We start from the raw sequence: 26,546 nt of genomic DNA, 5'->3' as shown, positions 1-26,546 counted from the left end.
AGATCGATACTCATTCACTATAAGTTATTACTTGTATGATCCAATGCATTTACTGATAATGTGTAGTTTGTAAAATTCGCACCAGAATTCAACTAAAATATTCAACTTTTTCCAAAATTATTTTGAATATATTAATAGAGAAATGACTAATTTTGGCAATTAAAAATTTTCAAATGAAATATTTGGATAATATATACTATTGTTTAAGAGTAAATAGTTTATTTGATAATAATCATATTATTAACTATCAGTAATGACAGGATTTTTTTAAAAAAAAAAAAAACAGAAGAAAAAGAAAAACAAAGTTATATGTAGTGCATGCTAAGATATATGTATTTTTGTTTAAATAGTTGCTCCGTTAATTCTAAGTTAGAAAATAGTAGTTAGGTAAATCGCTTTCAAAGTGGTGATTCTAAATTCTTTAATATAATTTTACTTTATATATTTTTCTAAGAAAAAAAATATGAAATGTCTGCAAAATAAATTCAAAACGCGGCTACACATGATTTGATGTATTTCAGTATTTGAGTATTCGTCTAACCTTATATTATTTATTTATTTATTGTAATCTTACCATTTTGGGAGGTTTATAGAGTGGAGTATCTCACGCTTCATTCTAAAGCAATAAGCTTAGTTGATGAGGTGGCGCTTTCTGACTAAGACATGGCATGTAACTATCCCTGATTGACACGTGTTCACACCACCATTCCTCCAAAAACTCAAATAAAAAAAAAAATACATATAATCAATAAATATTATTATTTTTTACTAACACTTAACTAATAATAATATCCATTCGTATTTATATATATTTTACACGTAAAAAATATATAATTTATATTTATATTTATCAAAATCATACATATACATATTAATATAGTTTACATTCACATTTTTTAACACACATAAATCAATAAATTTATTTATTAAAAATAATTTAATATTTATGCTGATAAAATAATAACAAAAAGTATTAAAATTTGATGACCCCAAAAACTTCTCAAAATAAAAAAAAATCACATTAAATAAAATAAATAAAAATAAGAGATAGTGGACTTTGGGACTTTTGGAGTTTTATAGCTACAGGGATCAATGATGACTATATATATATATATATAAGTTGGTGGTGGTGCTCCATCGATCCAACCTTGTTTATGTGCACATACACAACACACACACATTCTTGTTTTCTTTCTTTCTTTCTTTCTCTCTCAATTAGAACCAGATCAATATATATAAAACTGACATTTTTAGAAAAGAAAAGATGGGAAGGCAACCATGTTGTGACAAAGTTGGGTTGAAGAAGGGACCATGGACAGCAGAAGAGGACAAGAAGCTCATAAGCTTCCTCCTCACTAATGGCCAATGTTGTTGGAGAGCTGTGCCTAAGCTTGCAGGTCTGTGTCTAATCTTTCATCAATGGAGTTTCATTGGTTCCTCACTTTCTTTGTCTTGTCCTGTTCATTAATGCATTTTTTCATTCTGTTCCCATTCAAACACTCACTCATAATTGACACATAATAAAAGCACCACAAACATTTCAAGTGTAATAAATAATGAAAAAGTCTAGAAACAAGCAGTTTTAGTAAAATTTGGTCAGCATTTAACCATTAAAAGGAGAGTGAGTAATTCTACACCATTAGATATAATCTTACACTATTAAAAATATTAATAATGACTAATTGATGGCTATAAATTACAATACTTGCTGACCCCTTAGCACTCTTCATAAATAATTAAATATTTAAGTAATTTTATTCGTTAATTTTAATCATTTATCTCAATTATATATTTTTTACGATTGAGATGAGTGACTAAAATTATTGAAATATCTGATTTATAATATATTTAAAATGCTTCTAAAAATATGTTTTTTTATGATTTTTTGTACCGTGCTTCTACCGCTTCTAATTTAGTTGTTGGATTATGTTTAAGCATAATTCTTTTGCATTCTTGATTTTTGGGTGAGGAGTTACAAAGTTTTTGTTCCAAATGTTTCAGCAGAAATAATAATGAATCTCTTGTGTAGTGAATTTGAGTTTTTAACAATATGAGGTATGGTTTTTTGCAGGGCTACTAAGATGTGGAAAAAGTTGCAGGTTAAGGTGGACAAATTATCTTAGGCCAGACTTAAAGAGAGGCCTTCTTTCAGATTATGAGGAGAAAATGGTCATTGACCTTCATGCTCAACTTGGAAACAGGTTATTTTTTTCACACCAACCTCTTTTTTTAGAGTAATTAATATTATTTGTTATCTCTTTAAACTTTTATCAAATTTAAAGATAAAAAATAGTGGATCGGATAAGTAAAATTAAGTGAACTAATAATTTTATTAAAAGTAACAAGAGTCTGAATACACTTTTGGCTTTAGGAAAATATTGTTTTACTTTCATGGTTTTATATATTCACCTGTTCTGCATGCTTAATCATAGAATAATAAACTTTTGCAATGATTAAATTAAATAATTGGCATGGCAAAAGTAACCTTATCTAAGGAAATGATTTAAATCAAAGTGAAAAGAAGAAAAAGATACCTTAATGACACCCAAGCCACTAACTTTAATTTGTTGAAGTTTTTTTATTTATGTAATTCATGCCATCCAAGTTGTACATTTTTTATTTGACGAGAGAGTAAACATTATGGTCCCCCCCCCCCCCCCCCCCCCCCAAATGCCACAAACCTGCCTTAGATGAGACGTGCAAAATTTGTAGACCTAGTCTTTCCTCTATTTTCTATTTTTTTTTTTAAATATTTCTTCTTTTCTCTGTTGAGAAGAAAAAAGAAAAAGTTCTGGCAACATCATCATAATATTGAAATTGTTATGTATTCTTATTTTATTAAGTAACACATTAATAAAAATAACTATTTTTTATATTAATTGTGTGAATAATAATAAAAAAGTTAAAGTGATTGAGTAAAATTTTAAATCTTTTTCATGTAAAAAACATGACAATACTCTGCAGTCAGTAGTCACTTCCTTTTCAAGTTTGAAGTGATATCATAACTCCGCGTGGACCTTATGATGGAATATTTCTTTTCTTTTCTTATCTTAATGTCAATAATAATTATAATTTTGTGTTTGATTATTATGCAGATGGTCGAAAATTGCTTCTCATCTGCCAGGAAGAACAGATAATGAGATTAAAAACCATTGGAACACTCACATTAAGAAAAAGCTGAAGAAAATGGGCATTGACCCTGTTACTCACAAGCCACTCTCCAATAATCAACAAATTCAAGAACAGAGCAACCAAACACCTCCTCACAATGTTGACTTTGACCCCAACCATGATGAACTACCTAAAACTCAAGACCAAAACAATCCCAAAGAGGAAGAGAAACCAGATACCACTACTGAGTCCAAAGAAAGAGAAGAGAAAATGGTTATGATGATGCCACCACCCTTAATTGATGACACAATAATAATGGATGATGAGATTATTATAATCAATGATATCAATGGATTCTGCACCGATGAGGTACCAATAATAGAACCACATGAGATTCTTGTTCCTTCTTCTGATCCTTCCCCTTCGTCTTCATCTTCGTCTTCGTCCTCGTCTTCGTCTTCTTTTAGTTCAAGTAATAACTTCCTTGAAGACCTTCAGCTCCCAGATTTTGAATGGTGTTGTAACAATGATCATAATGATATTATTATTAACAGCGACAATAATGTGGCTTCGTGGAACGATGATGATTTTATTAACTGCTTGAACTCTCTGATAAATGATGATAATGATGATCATGATCGTGATCATGATAATGGTGAAAGTAGCAAGCAGCAAGAACTAGTGTTTGATGATAATGCTCCATCTTCTTCTCCACTTTCTCAGTACTCAAACATGGTCATGGATTATTCAGAATCTTCTTGGCCATATGGCTTCTTTTGATTTTATTCCATAACAAACAATTATATCTTACTTACATGTACTCACTATTTTTAGTCCGTTTTACTTTTATTATTAAATAATATATTAAATATTGTATCTTACTTTTTTTTTTGTGTAATACAACAACAACAACATTTTATTCTGTTATACAGGTTGCCTACGTTATTGTATCTTATTATATATCAAGTAAATTTTAGGTTTAATTATTCTCTCGGTGGTTATAATTTTATCGAATTTTTAATTAAATTTTTATATTTTTTTAATTAGATTTTTATACTATATTAAATTTTGTAACTAAGTCTCTGTATATCATGACAAAAAAGTTAAAATTTTAACGGAATATTTTGTTAAACTATGTAAAATATTCAGTCTAAGTATTAAGCATATTCGTTTTACTTAACGGAGTATTCCATTAATTATAGCGTTTTTATCACGATAGGAACTTAATTATAAAATCTGATGTCGTATAACAACTTAATTGAAAAGAAAAAAAAAGTATAGGAACCTAATTAAAAATTTAATAAAATTATAGTTACTGACAGAATAATTAAACCTAAATTTTATTTACACATACTGATGTGTGAGAAAAAAAAATTAAAAATACATCAAGAAATTAATTAGAAAAAATAATAACGAATAACTTAAAGATTTTTTTTTGTGAAAGCTGAAATTTAGTAAAGATTAAAAATTATAACTAAATATTTTAATAGAAAAAAATATATTACACATAATAATTTTTTTTAAGAAAATGAGTAAGTTAACTACTTAATAAATTTAAATTAATTAGTAATATTTATTTTTAATTAAAAAAAATACTCTTCATTATATCACGATCCAATAACTTATTATTTTTACCATTATCCACTATTTTTTAAGAGTTGCTCATCTTTCGATGAAAATTTATTTTTGTGTCTGATAGTGGAAACATGTTGGTTGTTGCTTTTTATTTAATTTATTGAAGTCATTTTCATTTTTTGGTTTGTACTATGTATTGAGGTTATATTATATATATCCCCTCATTAATGTAAACTTCATCTTCAATCTTATTTAATTTATTACTTTATGAACACGAGAGAAGTCTTTGAATAAATGAATGTTATTATTGTTCCATAACTGAGTTCATGTATCCTAAAGTATTATCATTTTCACCTATATTTTAGCCAATAACGTTAACTTAAATTATTTCTCACACGTTTCATTCTGCATTTTACTTTATATATTTGTCAATTACTTTCTTGTTCCTTTTAATTTGTCTTATCTGAGCAATGGCATATACCAATTAATAATGGTATTAGTTAATTCTTTCAATGAAAAATAAGGGAATTATTAGAATGAGAAGTCCTTTTACGACTTTGAAATTTCTATAATCCTAATTTAACGAAGAAAGAAAATAGTTAATTAATTAATTAGTTATTATGTTACACTAATTAAAAAATAAAATAAACTCAGTACTTTTTTTTTAAAACTAAACGCAGTAAATATTGAACGGTCTATAAAGTAAGCATCCGGAATTTATGCACAGTATGCATTTAATTTGCTCAGTATCTTTTTTCAGAGTTCATATTGTATTTTCTTTCTGTTTGACAAATAGCTACAATATTTTCCTACATATATAACATATCGAATATAATATAAAGTAAATCATATTATATAACTACTCATATCATAATTATTTATCATCTTCACGAATTTTTTATTAATTGGCATTATGCACGTTTACTTCAAAAAATAATAATAATAAAAAGACAGTTTTTAACCCTAGGATTCATACATATTATTTTAGGTCTTAGGGTTTACATCTAACTTGTTTTTAGGGATGGCAAAACTCTTCGAAATGTGGGAATCTCTACAGGGACTATCCCCCAATAGAGATTCGACTGTGGAAAATTTTTTCGCAGAAATGTGAATGAAGAATAAAATTCTTCCGAGACAAGCGTGGGGACTCGAGCGAGATTCCCGCCCCGTCCCCGCAATTTCCTGAAATTTATAAATTTACTAAATTATCTTTAATAGTTTATTTTTATATATGTTTTTTAGTCACACACACTCAAAACTCCTAATCTTCATTTACATAACCCTTCTTCAATTCAGAGATCCCTAACGCTATTCGCCACACCTCACCGTGCCATCACCCTCACCGCGTCGTACTTTTTATTTGCGGCGTTCTTTTTCGTAACTCTGCCATCGTGTCCATTCTCCTCTCTGTTGCCGTCTCTCCCACCTCGTCCATTGCTTTGTCCTTTGGCTCGTCGTTGCGTCCCTCCACTGCGTCATTTCAAAAGAAGCTAAGTCACCATTGTGTCATTTAAACTTTTTGTATAAAATCTTGCTGTTTTTGTATATGATGAATACTTGCAGTTCTAATCATATGAAAATTAATAATTAATTAGAATTATCAGATAAATGGGGAGCAAATTTGAGAGCAGAATAGAAAGTAAGGAGACATTCTCCACCCTCGTTCTGTCCCGTTAACATCCCTACTCGTTTTATTCCTTATGTTTAGATTAAATTTGGTATTCAGGAATATCCTATTTTAAGTGATATTTAAAAAAAATAGATAGATTAAACATAAGTATATATGATACATTTTATTAGGATGAGTTTGGAACTAATTACTTATTGGAAGGGGGGGTGCTTAGCTTGTCTTTAAAAAAAAATTGGTAAATTAAAAGATTCATACATTCTTATCATTTTTACTTTTAAAAGTTATGTATGCCTTCAAAAATACCTATATATGATAATACTTTCTAAAGTTAGTTTATACACATGCATTATAAAATTAAAAGTTTAACATAATTTTATAATTAATGAATATCTTCATTTGTTCTATATTTATGTCTAATAGTATAAACATATATCATAATATTGTATCTTATATACTTATTAATTAGAATAAGATTTTAGAATAAGTAGTTTTATAATATTGTATAAGAATTTTAATGACCAAAATTAAAAATCTAAATTTTAATTTTTGTCATCTCACTGAAAGAAATTTAGTATGAGACAAACTAAAAATAAATACTTATGTATATATATCACACTTCAAACTCAAAAATTAAATTTCCAAATATATATTTTTTTCAATTATCAAAGAGAGAAAGAAAAAAAAAAAGTGTCAAATTTTTTTATAAGAATTTTCTTTTTTCCCATACAAAGACTTTGAGTGTAATTCACTCATATTATATACTACTCTTTGAAGCCACAAGCACATATATATATATATATATATATATATATACTTTACTATTTAATTTGAAAATACAATTATAGAAGGAAGATCTACAATAATAATAACCACACATTACAACATAGTGACATACTGGAGCCTACATTATTAGACTTCAAGAGTCACTACATCACAAACTTGAAAGTGAAATAAACAAATAAATAAATTAAACAAAGTACAAAAAATTAGGTGAAAATATCTAAAACTCAGAAAGGTTTGAAAATAGACCTCAATTGATAACCACAACCTCGTCTAGTCTTAGTCGAAACAAAAAATCGGAACCCTCATTTTATGTATCTCCAGAGAATGGACTCAAATAATAATAATAATAATAATAATAATAATAATAATAATAATACACCACAATTATATTTACAATATAAAAAATATATTTTGGCCAAATCAATAAGTAAATTATTAAAAGAAAATTTTTCGATAAATTATTGATGAAAAAAAATTCATTAATAAAATATTACCAATTGATTTTTACTGACAGATGTTATCTATCAGTAAAAAAATTCATCAATAAAAAGATAAAATTTATCGATAACCTGCTATTTTCTACTAGTGATAATGTTACTTTTATATATGTGTAATTCTCTCGTGGTATATACAATAATAATGTTAAAATGAACCTATAAAAATAGGTTAGCACACTTCTTTATTTATTTATTTATTTTTTTATTAAAGTGGTGTCAATTTATATATAGTAGAAGTAAATAATTATACGAAATTCTTTTGTTTATGTATCTTCTACAAAACTAAATTAGAAATTTTAATATAATTAACTTGTAGGTTTGAAAACTATAAAAACCAAGATTTTCGTTTTTTTTTTATTAGCCAAAGAAAACCAGTAATAATTTTGACGATTATTTAAAATAGTTTAACAAGTGAACAATTTTTTAAAAGTAAACTATGTAGTGACCAAAATGTTTTCTAATAAGATTGATAATCACAGCTAGCCTTGCAAGCCTCAAATTAAAAAACGCGTACGAAACAATAATACGTTCCCCTATACTTTTTCATTCAATTATATATCACCATTATTCTAGCTAGGAAGCCAAAGAAAATTCAAGAAAGCTCATCAATTCTTTGATATAATAATATGTTACAAAAAATATTATCAAATAAATAAAATGAAAATGGATCCATTCATTCAAAGAACGGCATGGACGACGTGGACCTAACAATGTATTTATGTAAGAGGAATTTTAGGTCAAAACTTCACTTCTCTCACCGTGTTTAATTCTTCTAATTTCTTTATTGGCCATAATCTTTTACATTGTCTCAAATGTGATGCTTCTTTTATGGACCTCAAGTATTTCAACACTTAAAGAATCCATATCATTCACACATTCTTTTTGACACTTCAACAACTTATATTTGCCACCTAAACAAAGGTTGATTTTGATCTAGAGCAATACTACATTACTAATAAATAATATTTAATTAATAATAATTTATATTTATATTTACAAAAATTTTATATATAAAAAATATATAATTTATATTTATATTTATCAAAATTTTGTATATATAAATTAATACAGTTTGTTTTATAATTTTTAAAATTTTCACATAATTAACAAAATTTATTTATTAAAAATAATATAATATTTATACTAATTAAATAATATAAAAATACTAAAAATTATTAGTTCCCAAAATTTTTCTTTCATCTATCATACGGCATATTTATTGTTCTCTGTGTATTTTATTTTATTGTCTCTTAGTAATGGCATCTTTAAACAAGGTAGGTTGATAGGTTCTCCAATGGTCAATGAATTTAAGAGATCTTGGACTATGAGTACCATGGATCATAATATAGAGACTGATAAACAGTTATATATAAACTAACTTGAGTTAAATTCCTATTATTTTAAGCAAAGAAAAAAGAAATATTTCTAAGTACAGTTTATATATATATATATATATTCGTGGGCGATTGAAGACGAAGCCTATAGTGAAAATTCATGTATATAGAATCACATTGAATATATTATATATCTTTCGTGGAAACGGAATATTTATTATATTATTCCTATTTTAACTAGGAGGATATATCTGAGTTGGATTGAACCAAGTTGAGTTAGAACTGAATTTAGCACTATTTTTAGACTTGGTCAACTTTTAGGATCTAAACATATCCATTGATAATAATTCAGAAATAACCGAGTTTACCAAATATATAATTTTACAATATAAACAAATTAAAAAAAAGTTTATATATTAGTTCAAGCATAAAAGTTTAATAATCATTTATCACTAAGCTAATCTTTTCTTTCTATATATATATATATATATATATATATATATATATAAACTCTAGTGCTTCACTTATTAATTACACCTTTGATAACTTAAATTATCTCGTATAGCAAAGAATAAATTTAATCTTTAACATGTTATCCATAAATTCATTCATAATATATTTAAATTTTCATACATCATACCACGTTTTAGTTGGCAAAAATAAAAAATTTATTGATTGATTTCAGATAGATCATATATCTGTGGAATTGCAAACTAATCACGAATTAACATAATCCAAAAGGATACTTCTACAAAGACGTGTAAAATATTTTTTATTTATTGTAAAAATGCTTACGTGTCGCATTATTATTAGACGTATTAATTAATCGATTATTTTTAAATTTCTTAACAAATTAGAATAAAATCAGTTTTTTTTATAACAATAACAATAAATTCAATTTTTTTTGTAGGAATCTAATTATATTTTTAAATTTTTAGGAATTTAAATGTCTGTAAAATAAAAAGTTAGAGATATATTTATCTTTTTATCAAAAAATTTAAAAATATTCGATTTAGATCGTGTAATTTGATCGAATCAAATCGGGTCTAATAATTATAATGTAGATAATTAAATTTATTATTGTTACTATAATAAATTAATTTTATTCTGATTTATTAAAAAATAAATTATTAATCAATTTAATAAAAATATCTAATAATAATATAATATATATAAACATCTTAAAAAAAAAGATATTTTTAATATCTTTATTAAAGTGGTCTCCCGATACAAATCATGTGTTTAGTTAAGATTTCAGTATCCTTGAGGAATCGAATCGCAGCTGAATCACAGGCCCTATTACAACGGAAGAAAACGAATCTTCTTTCAAGTATAATATAATACTTGATATCTCAATTTTTATTTAAGGATTTCTCTTTTATAGTATATTATATCTTAAATTTATTTATTCTAAAATTAAATAAATCAATCCAATCAAAATCAATTTGAATCCAATTCAATTTTATTTAAAATTGAAATTATACCTTTTTTGTTCACAACCAACTGAGAGTTATCATTCAACACAATGATAAATCAAGTGATTTGACTGATTTCGATAATGAGATAATATGGAGGTTCAAATTGTTTGAAGATTATGAAGACTATAACCACTTAAATTTAGTGCTACAGATCTAAAACTTGTGAAGATTGTAGAACTAAACATTTTGTGATATTCCACTAACGATTTTAAGGATTTTATTAATAAGTGTTCTAAAAATATTTATTAACAATATATACTACAAACTACGCGTTGTAATAAAAAATGTAAATTAAAATTATTTTAAAAACAATTTATATGCATTCCATTTGTAAAATAAAATGTTTTTCTTCTGTATTCTTAAACAATGCACTTAATAGTTAACACGTTTTTTAGTACATCTATATATAGAATAATGATGGTTACGTTATAGAATTATGAAATCTTCGAATATATCTCTCAAAGAATGCTAGTCGTTATCAACTTCAACCAATTGCCAATTAAGGAATTTTGTGCTCCAAATAATAAAGATCTAAAATTACTATCATGTATATTAAAAATTAATTATTTGTATATATTATAATGTAAAATATAGAACTTTTTTTTTTATATTAGAGTAGTAGTGATGTTTTTTTGAAATGTGGACAGTTGGGTATTATTTTTAAATGTGGAACCGTTTAATTAGAAAAGTAAAAATCGGACCGTTTGATTTGTTAAAAGTACAAAAATCAGATCGATTGATTTAAACAACAAAGTTCTTTTTTATTATTATAAAAAAAATTATTTTATTAATATCTTTTTTTAATTCTTTATTTAAAATTATTAAATATTTCGAAATAGAACTGAATAAATATTCTATTTTAGAATAGAAAGAAGAAATAGAAATATTCTAGAAACTAGAAATAAAAAAATAATTTAAAATTCTTTTTGGATTATTTTTTTGTGTTTAAAAAAAAATTGAAGTACAGAAATCAGACTCTTCAAATTTTGTACTTTTCACAATTTTAAAAAATATAAAAAATTACAATATTAGAATATATTACTATTTTTACTTTCATACCAAAAAAAACCTAAAATATATATTAAAAATATATAAAAGACACATATATATTTACATAATAATTAATTTAATTGTTAGTTTTTTATATTTGGATAGCAATTTCTGGTTAAACTAATTAATATTATAAGTGTTGAAAGTTTCAACATCGTGCACCATCATTGTCAATTCATATATACATATAGATATAGGAGCTATATACGAATTTCTATTCTTCTCATTCACATTCAAAAAATCAACTAAAAATCAACTAACGTAATGACAAGCTGAGTGGACAAGTGGACCTTACTAAAAAGTCAGAAAATAACTAATCATCAATTTATCCTTTAATATTTAATTACTGCGCATAAGTTAAAATCGTTGGTTAGGTCACACTCTATTATTTTCAGCCTAGAAAAATTTTGTACTTGTTTTATGAATTTAAATGATTAAATATTTTCCAATTGAATATTTATCCATAATGCGCCATGCACGAAATTTCACCATTGTTAGTGCATGGATTATTGACAATGAAATTGAAAATTCACAAATATGTACACGTAACTTTCAATAGGAGGTGACGACACTCGTGAATAGTCTAACATAATGATGATAAAACGGGTCAAAATCTATCAGATTAACTCATTTAATCCGTAAAAAAAAATAATTAAATTTTAAAATTGAACTTACTAAAAAGATTAGAAAATAATGGCGATTTTTCTAAAGATTTAAAACCGTCACAAAAAAATTACCAATATTTAAATGGTTGCAGTCCCTTAAAATGCAGGAAAATAAATTTACGGAAAATTTTAACAACCGCCAACACAATTACAGTAAAATGATAAATTTATTTGTGACGGTTTTATAACTGTCACTATTTGATAGACTGATTTTAAAAAATAATAATATAAAGACAAAACTAGAACCCTTTAAACATTAATAATAAAATAAAAATAATTTAACCATCAGGAAAACTTTAAAAATAATTAAAAGCATTATAGAAAATAATAAATTTACTTTATCCTAGCTCTAATTTTTTGACCTTATATATAGTTTAAGTTTCTCTTGTTCAAAGATCTAAAGGGAGTACAAAATATGAAGAAATACTTTTAGTAAAAAAAAGGTGATAAATTCATTAATATTGAATCAAATAATATAAAGATAAATATATACTTTTTCTCTCTATAATCAAACACGCTACACTACAATTCGATTCCTTTTTTAATGGCTTATTAATTATTATTCCCTCCCCCTTAGAAACATTATGACTGTTAAATCAAATTTATAGTAGCATAAATCGAACCCTAGCCTAAAGATATCCCGCATGAGCACTACAAAAAAATAATGAATACAATCAGATTTAATGTTGTAAAATAGTAATAGATTTATCATTAGTCGAATGCGTAAAGTTAAGTAATTATCGACAAATTTACATTTTTGATAGTAAATTTATTGGTAATATTTAGAAAGAAACAAAAATATATTGATGCGTCCTTGGGAGTCAGATTTATCATCGAAAAATTTAACGGTAAACCAACTTAGTGAAACGATATATTTTGTTGACCGGTAATGGGTTATCGTCGGATTTTTTTAACAATAAATTCGACGGTAATTAGGCCGTAAATTCAAAGCGCAAACCCTCTTTGCCCTCATTCGAATCTCTCTCTCTAACCCTCTCGCCTCCCTCCTTTCTCTACCCCTCTGCCCCTTCTCTTTCTAACCCTTTCACCTTCCCTATCGCTGCCGACCACCCTTTCGCCTTCTTTGTCGCTGCCGCCACCCTAAGCCACCACCTCTCTCTTCTCTTTCTTCCCTTTTCTCTCTCTAACCCATTCTAGCTCGGCCTTTCTCACACAGCCGCTGTTCCTAGGTTGTTATGGCTAGCTTCCAACTCCGGCGACTGTTTGTTTGCCGCTTCTCGCACCGATAACATCATAGTACCATTGTAACTTCTTTCATCTTCTTCATTCTGTTCTATTTCGGCAACCCAGGTTACTATATTTTTAATTTTTATTTTAGTTAATTTTATGTTCATTAATATGATTTTTAGTTAGTTAGAATTAATTTTCTGTTAGTAGATTTTAAGGGGTTAGGATAGATTATATTAGGTTATTAAGTTCTGAATTGCTGAAAAATATTTGGATTATTTGAATTATTTAGATTATTTGGATTATGCTTGGTTTTTGCTGGTTTTGAATTATTTGTTGCTGGTGTTGATTATTGATTTGAAATTGGGGCTGTCAATTACTATTTAACCTTGATTTTGCATGTTTGATGTTTATGCATGCCAAGTGTTCATCAATATGCCTTAGAGCTTTTAATGCAATTTTTGGTCTAATTTTTGAAAATTAATACAATTTTTAATGGTACAAAGTTAATTAAGTTGGTCCTATTTAACCTGATTAGGTCAACTTTGTATGTTTAATTGGTTTTAGATTATACTAGGAATGAATTTTAAATATTGAAATTAACTGGTTCTAATTTTTGTTCCTTATTTAATTAATTCTAAACTTAGAGTACTGAACTTGTTTTGAACTTAGAGTTTTTTAAAATTCTAAACTTAGGGTAGTGAACTTGTTTAGTTTCAATTTTAATTAGAACATGTTCTCATTTATGTTCCTTATTTAGTTTTGATTTATTCTGATTCTAATTAAATCATATTTTGATTATTGTTGATTTATTCTGAACTAGTTATTATAATTTACAAGGTTGATTTGTTGTTCTAAATTTCTTATTATTATTGATCATTGTGTTGATTATTATTGATTTAGTTATCTTTGTTGGATTTCTAAACTAAATTTAACGTAGTTAATTGGTATGCTCTTTGCAGACATGACGATAGGTAGAGATGTTGCGGATCAGGCTGCTGATCGTGGTCGTGGTCGTACTCATAGTCGTGGCTGTGGTAGAGGGAGGGTTTCTTCCGATACCCCCGGGACTTCTAGATCCTCCCCGTCTACCCCTATTCGACTATCTCGGTGACGTCACAGGTTATGGTTTATCGGACCAGTCATTCATCATGGTCCCTAACCCCAACTACGTCCCTCCATCTACGGCGACGACCCCGCCTCCTCCATCCACTCAGCAGCCCAATGCAATGGCGACGCCGCCTCCGCAACAGACATCGCGGCTCCAGAATCCTCTCACGAAGGTGAGCCTGCTGATGTTCCTCCACCACCTCCCATCATACGGTTGAGAATATAGCCTGATGACGGCACTGGATAAGTATCATTTTAAGTCTTATATATGCTAAAAGTGTCTGATATTTCCTGATTATTAAATTGCTAAAAGTGCCCGATTATTGATTCTAGTTTAGTAAATTTAGGGTTGTAAGTTTCAATTGCTGAAAGTGTTTCATATTTTCTTATTATTGAATTGTTGAAGTGTTTGACTATTGATTCTAGTTTAGTGAATTCAGGGTATTTAGTGGATTTATAGATTTAGTGAATATTGAAAGTGTCTAAATATTGAATTCCTGATTATTTCCTGTTGTGAATTGGTTGTTGATGGATAGAATTTGTGGCATATTCTAATTATAAATGAAATTCTGCTAAAATTTCTAAAAATTACAGTTATTTGCTTCTAAAGTTTTAATTTATATTGGTTTGTCTGTATATTGTTAATAGGTTTCTACCAAACAACAACACATGTATTCAGGAGATGACCAACGTCATCAAGCTGATGTACGACACTACGTGGCCCAACTATAAAAAGATCCCCTCTGAGACCAGAAAAAGATGATTTCGGCTATGGACGGTAATTAATTTTGTTTTAGTTTCAAACTTTCGTAGCTAGTTTATTTATATCTTCTATGTTGCTTAATTAATTTTAAAGTTCTTTTGTGCAGCTGCATTTTATATCTCTGTGCATGATATTACCATCAAGAAGATATATGATTATCAAATGGTCGCCGGGTGCAGCAGATACTGGAGGATGTTCGTGAGAGGCTGAACCACCTCACGAGCTAGCTCCGCCCAGAAATCAAGAAGGCTCTGTTAGTTCACTGGAAGATCCATGTGGGGTTCATCAGTGTCTCACAAATAAAGCTAACAGGCCCTCGGTCAAATCGTCCAAATATACCGGCGGTTTAGTGACTTTCATGAAGATTAAAGCCAAACTGGCATGTAGTTTTCTTTAATTTTGTTATTAAGTTAGTTATATTCTTTTACATATATCATTACCGATGATCCTAATCATATTATTTCAATGCAACATGTGTAATAGAAGTCGTTGGATCGTGAGGCCACATTGACGGAGACGTTCAAGTATACCCACACTCTGAACGAGAACAAAGAGATATTTGCTGATCAGCGGTCTCAAGATCATTATGTGAGTAAACATCTTATTGCGAGATCTTCTTCGCCAGCAGCTTACGCACCTTCATGTTGACCTCAGGTTGGGGTGTGGAGGGAGCAACTGGAGTGGCTTCAGCAGATGAAGGCTCAAATGGAGGTGTATCAGACTCAGATGCGCACCGCTGCTGGTGTCACATAGACATTACCGCCTTCTATGTCACCTCCTCATTAGGACGACGAGAACGACGACGACAAGGACTACCTGCTGGATTTGTAGTCATTAGTGCTTCTGTTTTATTGCTTCATTGTATTTATTTGCTTTATTTGACTTTTAATTTATTTGAACATTTGATAATTTATTTTAAATAATAGGTGTCTATTATTTATAAATTGACCATTAATTGTGTGAAAAATAAATTTAAATAAAAAAAATCAAATTGACCATTTATTTTGTATTTTTTTGAAACATTGAGATTATTGTAGAATTTATAGAGGGAATAATTTGACAGTAATACTGTAAAAAATGATAATTCATTGTAAAATCTGATAATAATTATCGTCAAATAAAAAAATTTGATAATAATAAATTATCAACAAAATTTATACTGTTCGATTATTTTTTATATCAAAATTTAATTAATTTTTTGACAGTAAATTCGACATTTTGTTGATAGTAGAGGCACAATTATGGTGCACATTCTTAATCAAATAAGATCTGTTAGGCTAACTAATTAAGCAAAAGTTGTTTACGATCTTGCTAAGATTTGAAAAGAGAAATAAAAAATGAAAGTGGTAAATTTTGTACTCTACTTCGTTCTTTTCGACGACAAACGTTAAAAGTCAACAATGATTAAATGCTTCACAGTATTCTTTTTGTCGGAGCAATACTATTGGCTCATCACGAATAATTTTTTCCCCATAGAAACCTTTCTATAAAAAAAAGTACTACTTTGAGAACTAAAACTCTAAAAGAGAGTTAATAACTAACAATTATAATTAAAACATGAAATTGTTCTAATAATTTATCAGAAAAATAATAAGAGTATTTAAAATTTTTAAAAGTTATTAATTATTTATTTAATTTTAATCATTAAAATTGTATTTTTTTTACAAAATATATAATTTGTGATGAATGTGTAAAGTGTTTTGATTATAATAGATGGAGTAAAATAAAGAATTTTTTTATATATAAAAATTAAATTAGAAACAAAATTACTATAGTGACTAAATTTTTATATATCACAAGGACATTTTGTTAAATCTGAATATTTTACACAAAAAAAGGATGATTGATAAAATTTAAAATAATTTGATGAAATTTTTAATTTAATTTGTACAAAAAAAATCCTAAAATAAAATCTAAATAGTAAGTCGTTAGAATGTCAATTTAAATATTATATATCACTAATAGGTGAAGGTGGTAATACAGTTTTAGTCAAATTAAAGGAGTTTATCCTGATTAAGATTTTTTTAAACTAAAAAAGTTAGTACAATTATAAAATAAAAAATTAATTATTTTTAAATAAAAATAGTGAAGTATTTATTTTATAAAAATTATAAAATTTATAATTATTAACTCTTTATTTTATTATTTTATTAATTTTTTATTTTAAAAGATCTAAAATTTCTCTGTTTTTTAAAAGAAAAACTTGTTTCATCTCTGCACCGTTCAAAACAATAGAAACAGATCAATGATCAAAATAAAATAAAAATAAAATAAATAATTTTCACTCAACAAAATTCAACGCCATCTTTCTACTCCCTTGTTTTTTTTCGGAGTCTTCCCCTTCACACACCAGTCAAAGATTGGAGAGACCGAGAGAGTGGCCTAAAATGGAAAAAGCTTGATTTTGTGCTGTAAAAGTCATCTTTTAATTTTTACCGTTGATCATTTTTGTTGTATTTAATGGTAGAAAAAGGAAGGAAAGAAATTAGAAGAAAAAAGTTATTTTTCTTTGTTTGGTTGAGGAGAGAAATAAAAGAGAAAGAAAAATGGGTGAAAAAATATTAATGGGATCCACCAATTTTTTTTTTCCTCCAACAATGGAGAGAAAATAGAGAAAAAACTAAATTTTTCTCTCTACTTCTAATATTACTCTTTTACTTTTTTTTAATATATTTTATAAAATAAGGATAAAATTATCTTTTTATAACATTTATTTTCTTCTTATTTTTCTTTCAGCCAAACACATTTAAAGAAAAAAAATCTATTCAATTTCTTTCTTTTTCTTTCTATTTCTTTCCTTCTAACCAAACATAGCCTAACCGAAAAGGTAGGATTTTTTTGTCACGTTTATTTCTCATTTGTTAAGTAATAATAATCGATTTAATAAATTTGTTAAAAAGTTTAATTTTAATGTATTGATAGTATAAAATATTTTATATAATTATATAATTATAATTATTTTTTTAGATGATCATTCACGTATTAATATAAAAAATATTTTTTTATTAATGTAACATTATGTGATTGAATATACATAAAATAGTTTTGTACTTAATTAATATAAAATTAATTACAATACTCTTTTAAAATACCATAAAAGTTATAAATTTTTTATTTAACAATGATTAAAAAAATTAGTAGTATTTATTTTAAATAGTATAAATATATTGTATTTAAAAAATTAATAATATTTTATTTTAAATATTTATTTTTTAATTTATATTAAATCAAATAAATAATTCATTATACACATTATATAAATATTCCATTAATTATCTAGCGAAATTCATCTATCAATTGTCACGAGTCATGTGACTTTTCACAAATGTTTCCAGCAGGCACCATTAACACCTGTTAAAACCAAAAGCTATGACCGTTTGATTTAATCAAACAATTTGAAACGATACTAAACAGCTATTTTATTATTAAATAGTAATATATTAAATTTATAAATATACTTTAATTTTCTACTATTTAAAAGATTTAAATATTTATCATACAAGTATATACATAATAAATGTGTCACTAAAATCAAATATTTTTTTAGTGTAAATTTTAAAGTTCAAACAAAATAATAAATATCAAATCGATTAAATTTATACTTTATATGTTAACACCAAAAATCACACACATTACTTATATTTTTCAAGTTTAAGAATTTATAATTTTAAGTACTTGTATAGCCTTATACTCATCCTAATTTCATGAATATTTACGAAAATAAAATCTCTAAAATTTTTTATTGAAGCGGCACCACTCATATATTCATATAGGTAGAATCCTTTTGATAAATAATATTATCGTTTTATTAAGAAATTTAATTCATCCTTCTTATTTATTGTAAATAACATTAAATCCTATATCTTAAGGTTCTAATTGATAAATAACTTGTTATTATCCATTAAATCTTGAAACTAATGATCTACTAGAATAAGGTTGGATTTCCATTATTTAACAATAATAGATTTTAATCTCATTTTAGCAGTAATTTTTTTATCATTTGACAAACTTTTAGTCAAAAGAGTCTGTTAAATTTTCTTGAAATCTTACATAAGTGATGATAATTACACCATCATCTATTAGTTGCCTCACAAACTCATGTTTCAAACTTATATGTCTAGACTTTTCATTATAAACTTTATTATATGCTCGAGACATGGTTGATTCACTATCACAGAAGATTAAAATGATTGTCATCTGCTATGGCGACAGCTTTATATCATATAACAAATTTCTTAACCATTTCACTTCTTTACCTGCAGTTGATAAAGCTACAAACCCAGCCTCCATAGTAGAATGTGTAATACATGTTTGTTTCTTTGAGGCCTAACTTATTGCCCCACCACCTGGGTAAAAATCCATCCTTAAGTGGATTTGTTATTACTAAGATTTGTAATCCAACTTTTGTTGGAATAACCTTTTAAAACTGTAGGATAATCATTATAATGTAATCCCATGTTTATGATTTTCTTGAGATAACTAAGAACTCTTGTTATACATTTCCAATGTTAATTGCTAGATTTTTCTGTAAACCATGATAATTTACACACAGCAAATACTGTCTCAGACCTGGTACAATACATTGCATACATTAAACTTTCTATAATCCTAGTATATTCTAATTATGCTATAGGTCTTCTCATATTTCCTTCTAATTTAAAATTAGGATCATAGGGTGTATTGGATTCTTTAATTGTGAGATGATCAATTTTTTTCAATACCTTTTTGATATAATGAGATTGACTTAAAATAAAGTCAACTTCATTCTTATACAACTTTATGTCTAATATTGTTTCAACTTCATTCAAATCTTTCATCTTGAATTTAGAAGTTAGATACTCCTTCGTTACACGAATTCTTTCTAAATTTGTTCCGATGATGATTAATATATTATCAACATATAGACAAATAATTACTCCATAATCTTTAATAAATTTTGAGTAAATAAATTATTTATCCATACTATTATGTGAGAAACCATTTAATAACACAATTGAATCAAACTTTTCATACCATTGTTTAGGCACTTGTTGTAAACCATACAAAGACTTAATTAATTTACAAACTTATTTTTTTATTTTTGAGTAGCACATAGCCTTCTGGTTGCACCATATAAATATCTCATTAAGATCTCTATTTAGAAAAGTCATTTTAACATCCATTTGATATATTTAAAACTTGTGAATGGATGCTAATGCTATAAGAATCCATTCTTGCCACAGGTGCATAGGTATCAAAATAGTCTAGACCTTCTTGTTTCACTACAAGAAAAATACCCATTTAGGTACACTTGAAAAGTGTAGCCAAAAGCGAAAAAAAAATGATGCCTTAGACTATGGCTACGCTTTCTGGGTTACGGTTACGCTTTTTGGGGTGATTTCTATTCGGTCGTTGCCTATTCTCAAAGGCTACACTTTTCTGCACCAAGGACTACGCTTTTGGCATTTGGGAATAGGGTGCACTTTTCAAGTGATAGTGTCCAGGACCAAAGGCTACGCTTTTCAACTTCCATTTTTGTCAGAATAGGCTACACTTTTCAACGCTACTACATCACCTATAAAGCATAGCCGCATTGTATACCATGGCTACCATTTATAAGTGTAGCCTTAGATCCCTCTTTTTTTAATTTTCTGTGTGTGTGTGTGTGTATATATATATATATATATATATATATATATATATATATATATATATATATTATTCTAATATTTTTTTATACAACATAATATTTAGTAATATGATTACATGTATCATTTTACATTTTTAATTAAATGAGTTACAGCAGCCTAGCGGTGGTAGAACGGCGACGACAACAAGCCCTAGCAGCGGTGGTAGAGCTTCAGCGGCGACAGAGCACCCCTTTCTTCTTTCCTCCATTGCGTTTTCTCTCTTCCTCGAGCTCTTTCTCTCTCACTGGCATTTGACGACGACGACGGCAGAGCCCTAGCCAATTAGTCGCCGTCGTTCTCTCATTCCTTCCCTCTCCTCTCTTCTTCTTCCAATTCTCCCCATTAGCTTTCTGATTTCTTCCCTCTTTTGTATGTCTGTTAAGTGAGGATGAGGGTATGTGTTGCGTGAGTGAGGGACTGAAGGTGATGGAGGGCAAACAAAATTTCACTAAGTATTTATTTGGTATTTTAATATTAGGAGACACTTCTGAAGCGCACCAAAACTTAACAAATGGGTTACTCTTTAAAAGCGCTCCCTTTGGTTTAAAAAGTGTACCTATATCTTTTTAGATTTGGCTACGCTTTATAAGTAATATTTAAAATATCTAAGGAGATGTTTTTGAAGTGATGCCTCAATAGTGTTTCCTTTTCTCTTATAAAAGGGCACAATGCGAAAAAGTATAGCATATTCTAGGAATACGCTACGCTTTTCAAATGTAGTTTAAAAAGTGTGACTAAATGGGTGTTTTTCTTGTAGTGTTGTCTAAACTCTTTGGCTACTAACCTTACTTTAAAGGTTTATAATAAACCATCAATGTTATACTTTCTTTTAAATACCCACTTACATCCTATAGACTTTGATCCTGATGGCAAATCAATGACCCAAATATTGTTTAATAATATTGAGTCCATTCTCTCATTTGTTGCTTCTTTCCAAAAAGCAGAATTCCTTGAAACCAGAGCTTCTTTGAATGGTGAGGATCACCCTCTATGTTCATCGTAATAGAAATCTTGTTTGTTATAAAATTCCTAGTTCCTTCTACCAAAAAGGTGATAGTTTGAGAAGAAATAAAATCTGGACCTAATTAGTCTTTTTTCTTTCTCACTCTCAAGCTCTTCCTTGGTTCAATTAATTCTTTATCGCTTAGACGTTTATTATTTTGATAATTTATTTTTTCTAAAATATTAGTATCATTTTTGGGATATTTTGAACTAAAAGTTTAATCTTTGATAAATTTATTTTCAATAAATTCTATCTCTCTTGATTCAACAACTACATTAGACACTGAGTCAAATATTTATATGCTTTAAAATTTTGAGCATATCCTATAAAAATACATTTTATAATTTTTGGCCCTAATTTAGTTCTCTTTTGATTAGGAACTCGATAAAAAGCTAAACACCTCCATATTTTTAGATAATTCAGACTAGATATTTTTTTTCCTTTCCAAATTTCATAAGAAGAAACATTTTTATATCTTGATGGTATCCTATTATGAGTATGACATGATGTCAATAATGTTTCACCCCACAAATTGTAAAGCAATTTTGTATCCGGTAACATTGAATTAACCATATTCACTAAGGTATGGTTAGGGGTGGCAATGGAGCGGGTAGGGGGCAGATTTTTGCTCTACCCGATCCGTCCCGCCATACAACAAACCGCATAGAACCCGCCTCGCTTCTACCCGCGGATAGTAAAATGTTGAACTCTAACCCGTCCCTGTGGGTATCCGCCCCGCCCCTACCCGCCCCTATAATTATTAAAATCCAATAAAATTAAATTTCAAAATTTATATAACCATCATCACATACATAACATAAATTAAAATAAAAATTTAAATATGATACAATATTATTAATCATTTACTAATTATTTTACATATATTATACATATTATATATTAAAATTATATATATTATATATATAGCGGGGCGGGTATTACCTAAACCTGACCCCGCCCCGCCCCTACCAAGAACCTGCCCCACTAAAAATCCGCCCCGGTGTGGCCCCAAACGGGTAGGAGCGGGGTGGGTATCCGCGGGTTCAGGTAGTATTGTCATCCCTAGGTATGGTTTTTTCTTTTCGCCAAACCATTTTGTTGCGGAGTATACGGAGCGGAAGATTCATACACAATACCATGTAATTCACAAAAATTATCAAATTCATTAGAAAAGTATTCTCCATCTCGATCACTACGAAGAACTTTTATTTTCTTGTCATGCATATTTTCTACTTCCATTTTATATTTCTTAAACATTTCAAAAGCTTCATCTTTATTTCTAAGCAAATACACATAAGTAAATCTAGAACAATCATCAATAAAAGTTATAAAATATATTTTTACTCCTCTAGTAATATTGTCATTTAATTCACAAATATCACTATAAATCAATTTTAATAAATACATATTTCTTTCAACTTTAGAAAAATGTTTCTTAGTAATTTTAGATTGTATGTAAACATCAAATTTTTTATTAAAATCCTTGTTACTAAGATCAAAATAGTTTTTTTATGCATATATTCAATTGATTTGTAATTTAAGTGTGCTAATCTACTATTTCATAAATCACAAAAATAAACAACATACAAAAGAATATTTATTTTATTAATATTAAGTTTAAACATGCCTTCAGTATAATATCATTTTTCTATGAATACATCATTCTTAAGAAAGATCACTTTATCGGATTCTATTACAACTTTAAATCCTTTCTTACACAAGAGACTAACAGAAACTATTTTTTTTTCTCAAATTCGGAACATGAAGTATATTTGTTAAACTTAATTTTTTTCATATGTAAAATTCAATTCTACGGTTCCTTGACCACAAACTTTGGCTGAGTTGTCATTGTCCATCAAAACTTTTCTATTGTTCACTTCTTTATTGCGATCATTGCCCCAAAATCTAATCACCACTCAAGTGATTTATCTTGTGTTGCCATGTTGAGTTCTGTAACCATGCCGATATGCATATTTTGTAATTTTTCTGCAACCAAAGCAGTTAGATCTTTCTCTTCATCAAGTTGGTCTTTGGTTCTTCTTTTTTTATAAGTCTACATTCTTTGATGTAATGCTCTTTCTTGTAATAACGATAACACTTTCTTTGTTTCTTCTTATCTTGCCTTGAATCTTTAGAGAACTTTATTTTCTTCTTATTGGTGTTATTTTTTTCGATATGATTCACTTTAGCACTTTGAGAAAGATACACATCATCACGTTTTCGAGTTTCCTTCTCTATACATAAATGCCTTAGTAATTTCTCAATTGTGAAGTTTTTACCATGGTGTAAAAGTTTTTTCCTATAACCATTCTAAGATGAAGGCAATTTTAAAATAATTGCTCTAACTTGTAATGATTCAGGAATCACCACTTGTAGATCATTAAGTCTCCTTACAAGGATTTGTAATTCATGAATTTGATCCAAAATAGGCATAATAGCATTCATAATAAATTCAAAATATTTCATCATAATAAACTTATCTATTTCTTGTCGTTCGGTGTTGTACTTTTCTTCCAAAAACTTTCAAATCTCTAATGGTGATTGAATTGACATATGGAGATCATAGAGTCGGTCGGATAAAGTGTTGAAAATATAACATCAACATACAAATTAAAAGTATCTTCATCACGTTTCTTCTTCAATTGAACAATCGTTTCTTTCTCTCTTGATGTGGCATTTCAGCGGCATCTACAATTGGATAGTCTTTGGATCAATCACATATGCAAGATTGAGAACCGAAAGAAGAAACATCATCTTGTTCTTCCAACGGTTGAAATTTGTTCCATCAAAGTGATCCAACTTGATAAACTCTTTATTCAAGACATTGAACATGATGTTTTGATCTTGTGCCATCTTCAAATAATATCTCCCTAAAATTGTTGGGTATGTGAAGATGGAAAGAAGACAAAATGTAATTATATTGTGGTTTTATGGCACAATTAGACCGATTTCTTTAGAGAGATATTTGTCTTCACACTTAGTTGCTGTAGAGTTGATGACAATACTCTCGCAAGATACAATAAAACCTATAAATTTCTTATTTAACAATAATAAAAAAATTTTAACTCTTTTGAACAAATAAATTTAAGAGCTCTCTATATTTTGATAATTGCACACTCATCACTTTTTCTTGTATATCATGAAATAGTGGGGGGATATATATATATATATATAGGTAATGTTCAATTTCGTCTCTGAAATTTTTAACTCTCTTCAGATTAGTCTTCTATTTTTAAAATAACCAAATAAATCTCCCATTCTCACAATCGTGAATCTTCGTTGATCCAAAAGTTAAGAGACATTTTAATGATACTGAGGTGTACAATTAAGTGCCAACTTGGCACTTAACTAAACGACGCTGTTTAGTGGTGAACCTCTAATTACTGCAAAATAACACCGTTTTGCCCCCATAATCTATCCTCCCCAATTAAAAAACTTTCAAATGGTCCCTTAATTACCTAAAGTTTCTTTCCCACCAAAAATTGCAATATGTTTTCATCACCCTCACACCTCTATTGTCTTCCTCAAGTCAGCGTTGTCGTGGTTCATCGACAGTCGTCCGCTGTCCCCTCATTTGATCAATGAAATTCTTTATTTTTGTCAACATCATTAGCCTCAAATATTTTTTATGGTGAACAGTAAGGGTTTAGATTTTTTATTTTTATTTTTTTTTACTATGTTGATGTTAGTTGGGTGATTACCATGGTATGTTGTGATTCTGATATTTGTATTTAACTTCTTTGAATATTTTTTGTTATTTATTTTTTTAGTGTTGTGTTTTAAGGTTTAGGATTTCTATTTTAGCCATAGTGCTAATTTCTTGTGGTGTTATTCTGGCTTGCAAAGTTAAATGTATGTGATAGTGCGTAGTTAACAGTTTGTTAGTTAATGGTTTGTTAGTACGTGTTTGTTTAACATATTTTGAAAATTAAAATTTTTTGTAATGGTGAACTCTGGTATATTTTGTTGTGTTTTTTCAGATGAGTGATCGACTGAGGTTCATTTTTTACTATGGAAAAAAGTTCGAGATCCAAGTTTTTTTATGAAAGACTTAGAGTTGATGCAGATTACCTAAATATTTTTGCCATAACTGATTATTACAAGAAGTTGGGCTACGATAAAGTTTATGTTTGTTAGTACTTGGACCCTAAAGATGGTTTAGAATACGGTTTGAGGAGGTTGGAGCTGGATTAGGATATAAGGGATATGGGTAGCCTCTTTCACCAAAATGGTAATGTCATCTATATCTATTTTAAATATGGTCCCTCTGTCCCTAAGTTTATAGATTATATGGAACTGTTTGATGATGATAAATGCGTTGGTGGAGGAGGTGACAAGAATGACTTAGAGCAACACAATTGTGTTAAGAAAACCAACATTCTAAGCCAATTGTGTGTCCCTACTAAGTAAGAGACTCCAATACCACCTAATGAGCCAATTGTGCAACCAAATACCTAATCATCTGGACTCACACCCCAACCCACACCACAACCCACATCCAAGCCCATACCACAGCCCACACCACAACCCACAACCCACACCCAAGCCCACTACAGGCCACTATCAACATGCCCTTATCACAGTCGATTTTCATTGCTTCTAAAAAAATTTCATCAGCACTAAGCCATTGTCTCAACTAAATCTGATTACACCCACTCTTTCAATTTAAAAAAAAAAACAAACACAAAAA

General features: G+C 28.0%; 1 protein-coding gene across 1 annotated transcript; it reads left to right on the top strand.

Moving 5' to 3' along the window:
- The first annotated feature begins 1,146 nt into the window (after positions 1–1,146).
- On the top strand, positions 1,147–4,038 carry LOC130940226 (transcription factor MYB20-like). The gene is made up of 3 exons (XM_057868309.1): positions 1,147–1,397; positions 2,072–2,201; positions 3,096–4,038. Exons 1-3 carry the CDS (start codon positions 1,265–1,267, stop codon positions 3,889–3,891), a joined length of 1,059 nt encoding a protein of 352 aa, XP_057724292.1. The 5' UTR covers positions 1,147–1,264; the 3' UTR covers positions 3,892–4,038.
- Positions 4,039–26,546: the final 22,508 nt, after the last annotated feature.

This window comes from Arachis stenosperma, chromosome 7 (genome assembly GCF_014773155.1).
Source record: "Arachis stenosperma cultivar V10309 chromosome 7, arast.V10309.gnm1.PFL2, whole genome shotgun sequence".
NCBI lineage: Eukaryota > Viridiplantae > Streptophyta > Magnoliopsida > Fabales > Fabaceae > Arachis > Arachis stenosperma.
This window is presented reverse-complemented; position numbering and strand designations above follow the sequence as displayed.

Coding starts and splice junctions, on each gene's coding strand:
- LOC130940226 (XM_057868309.1), top strand. CDS start 1,265: ATGGGAAGGCAACCATGTTGTGACAAAGTTGGGTTGAAGAAGGGACCA. Junction 1,398..2,071: donor AGCTGTGCCTAAGCTTGCAG/GTCTGTGTCTAA, acceptor GGTTTTTTGCAG/GGCTACTAAGATGTGGAAAA. Junction 2,202..3,095: donor CATGCTCAACTTGGAAACAG/GTTATTTTTTTC, acceptor ATTATTATGCAG/ATGGTCGAAAATTGCTTCTC.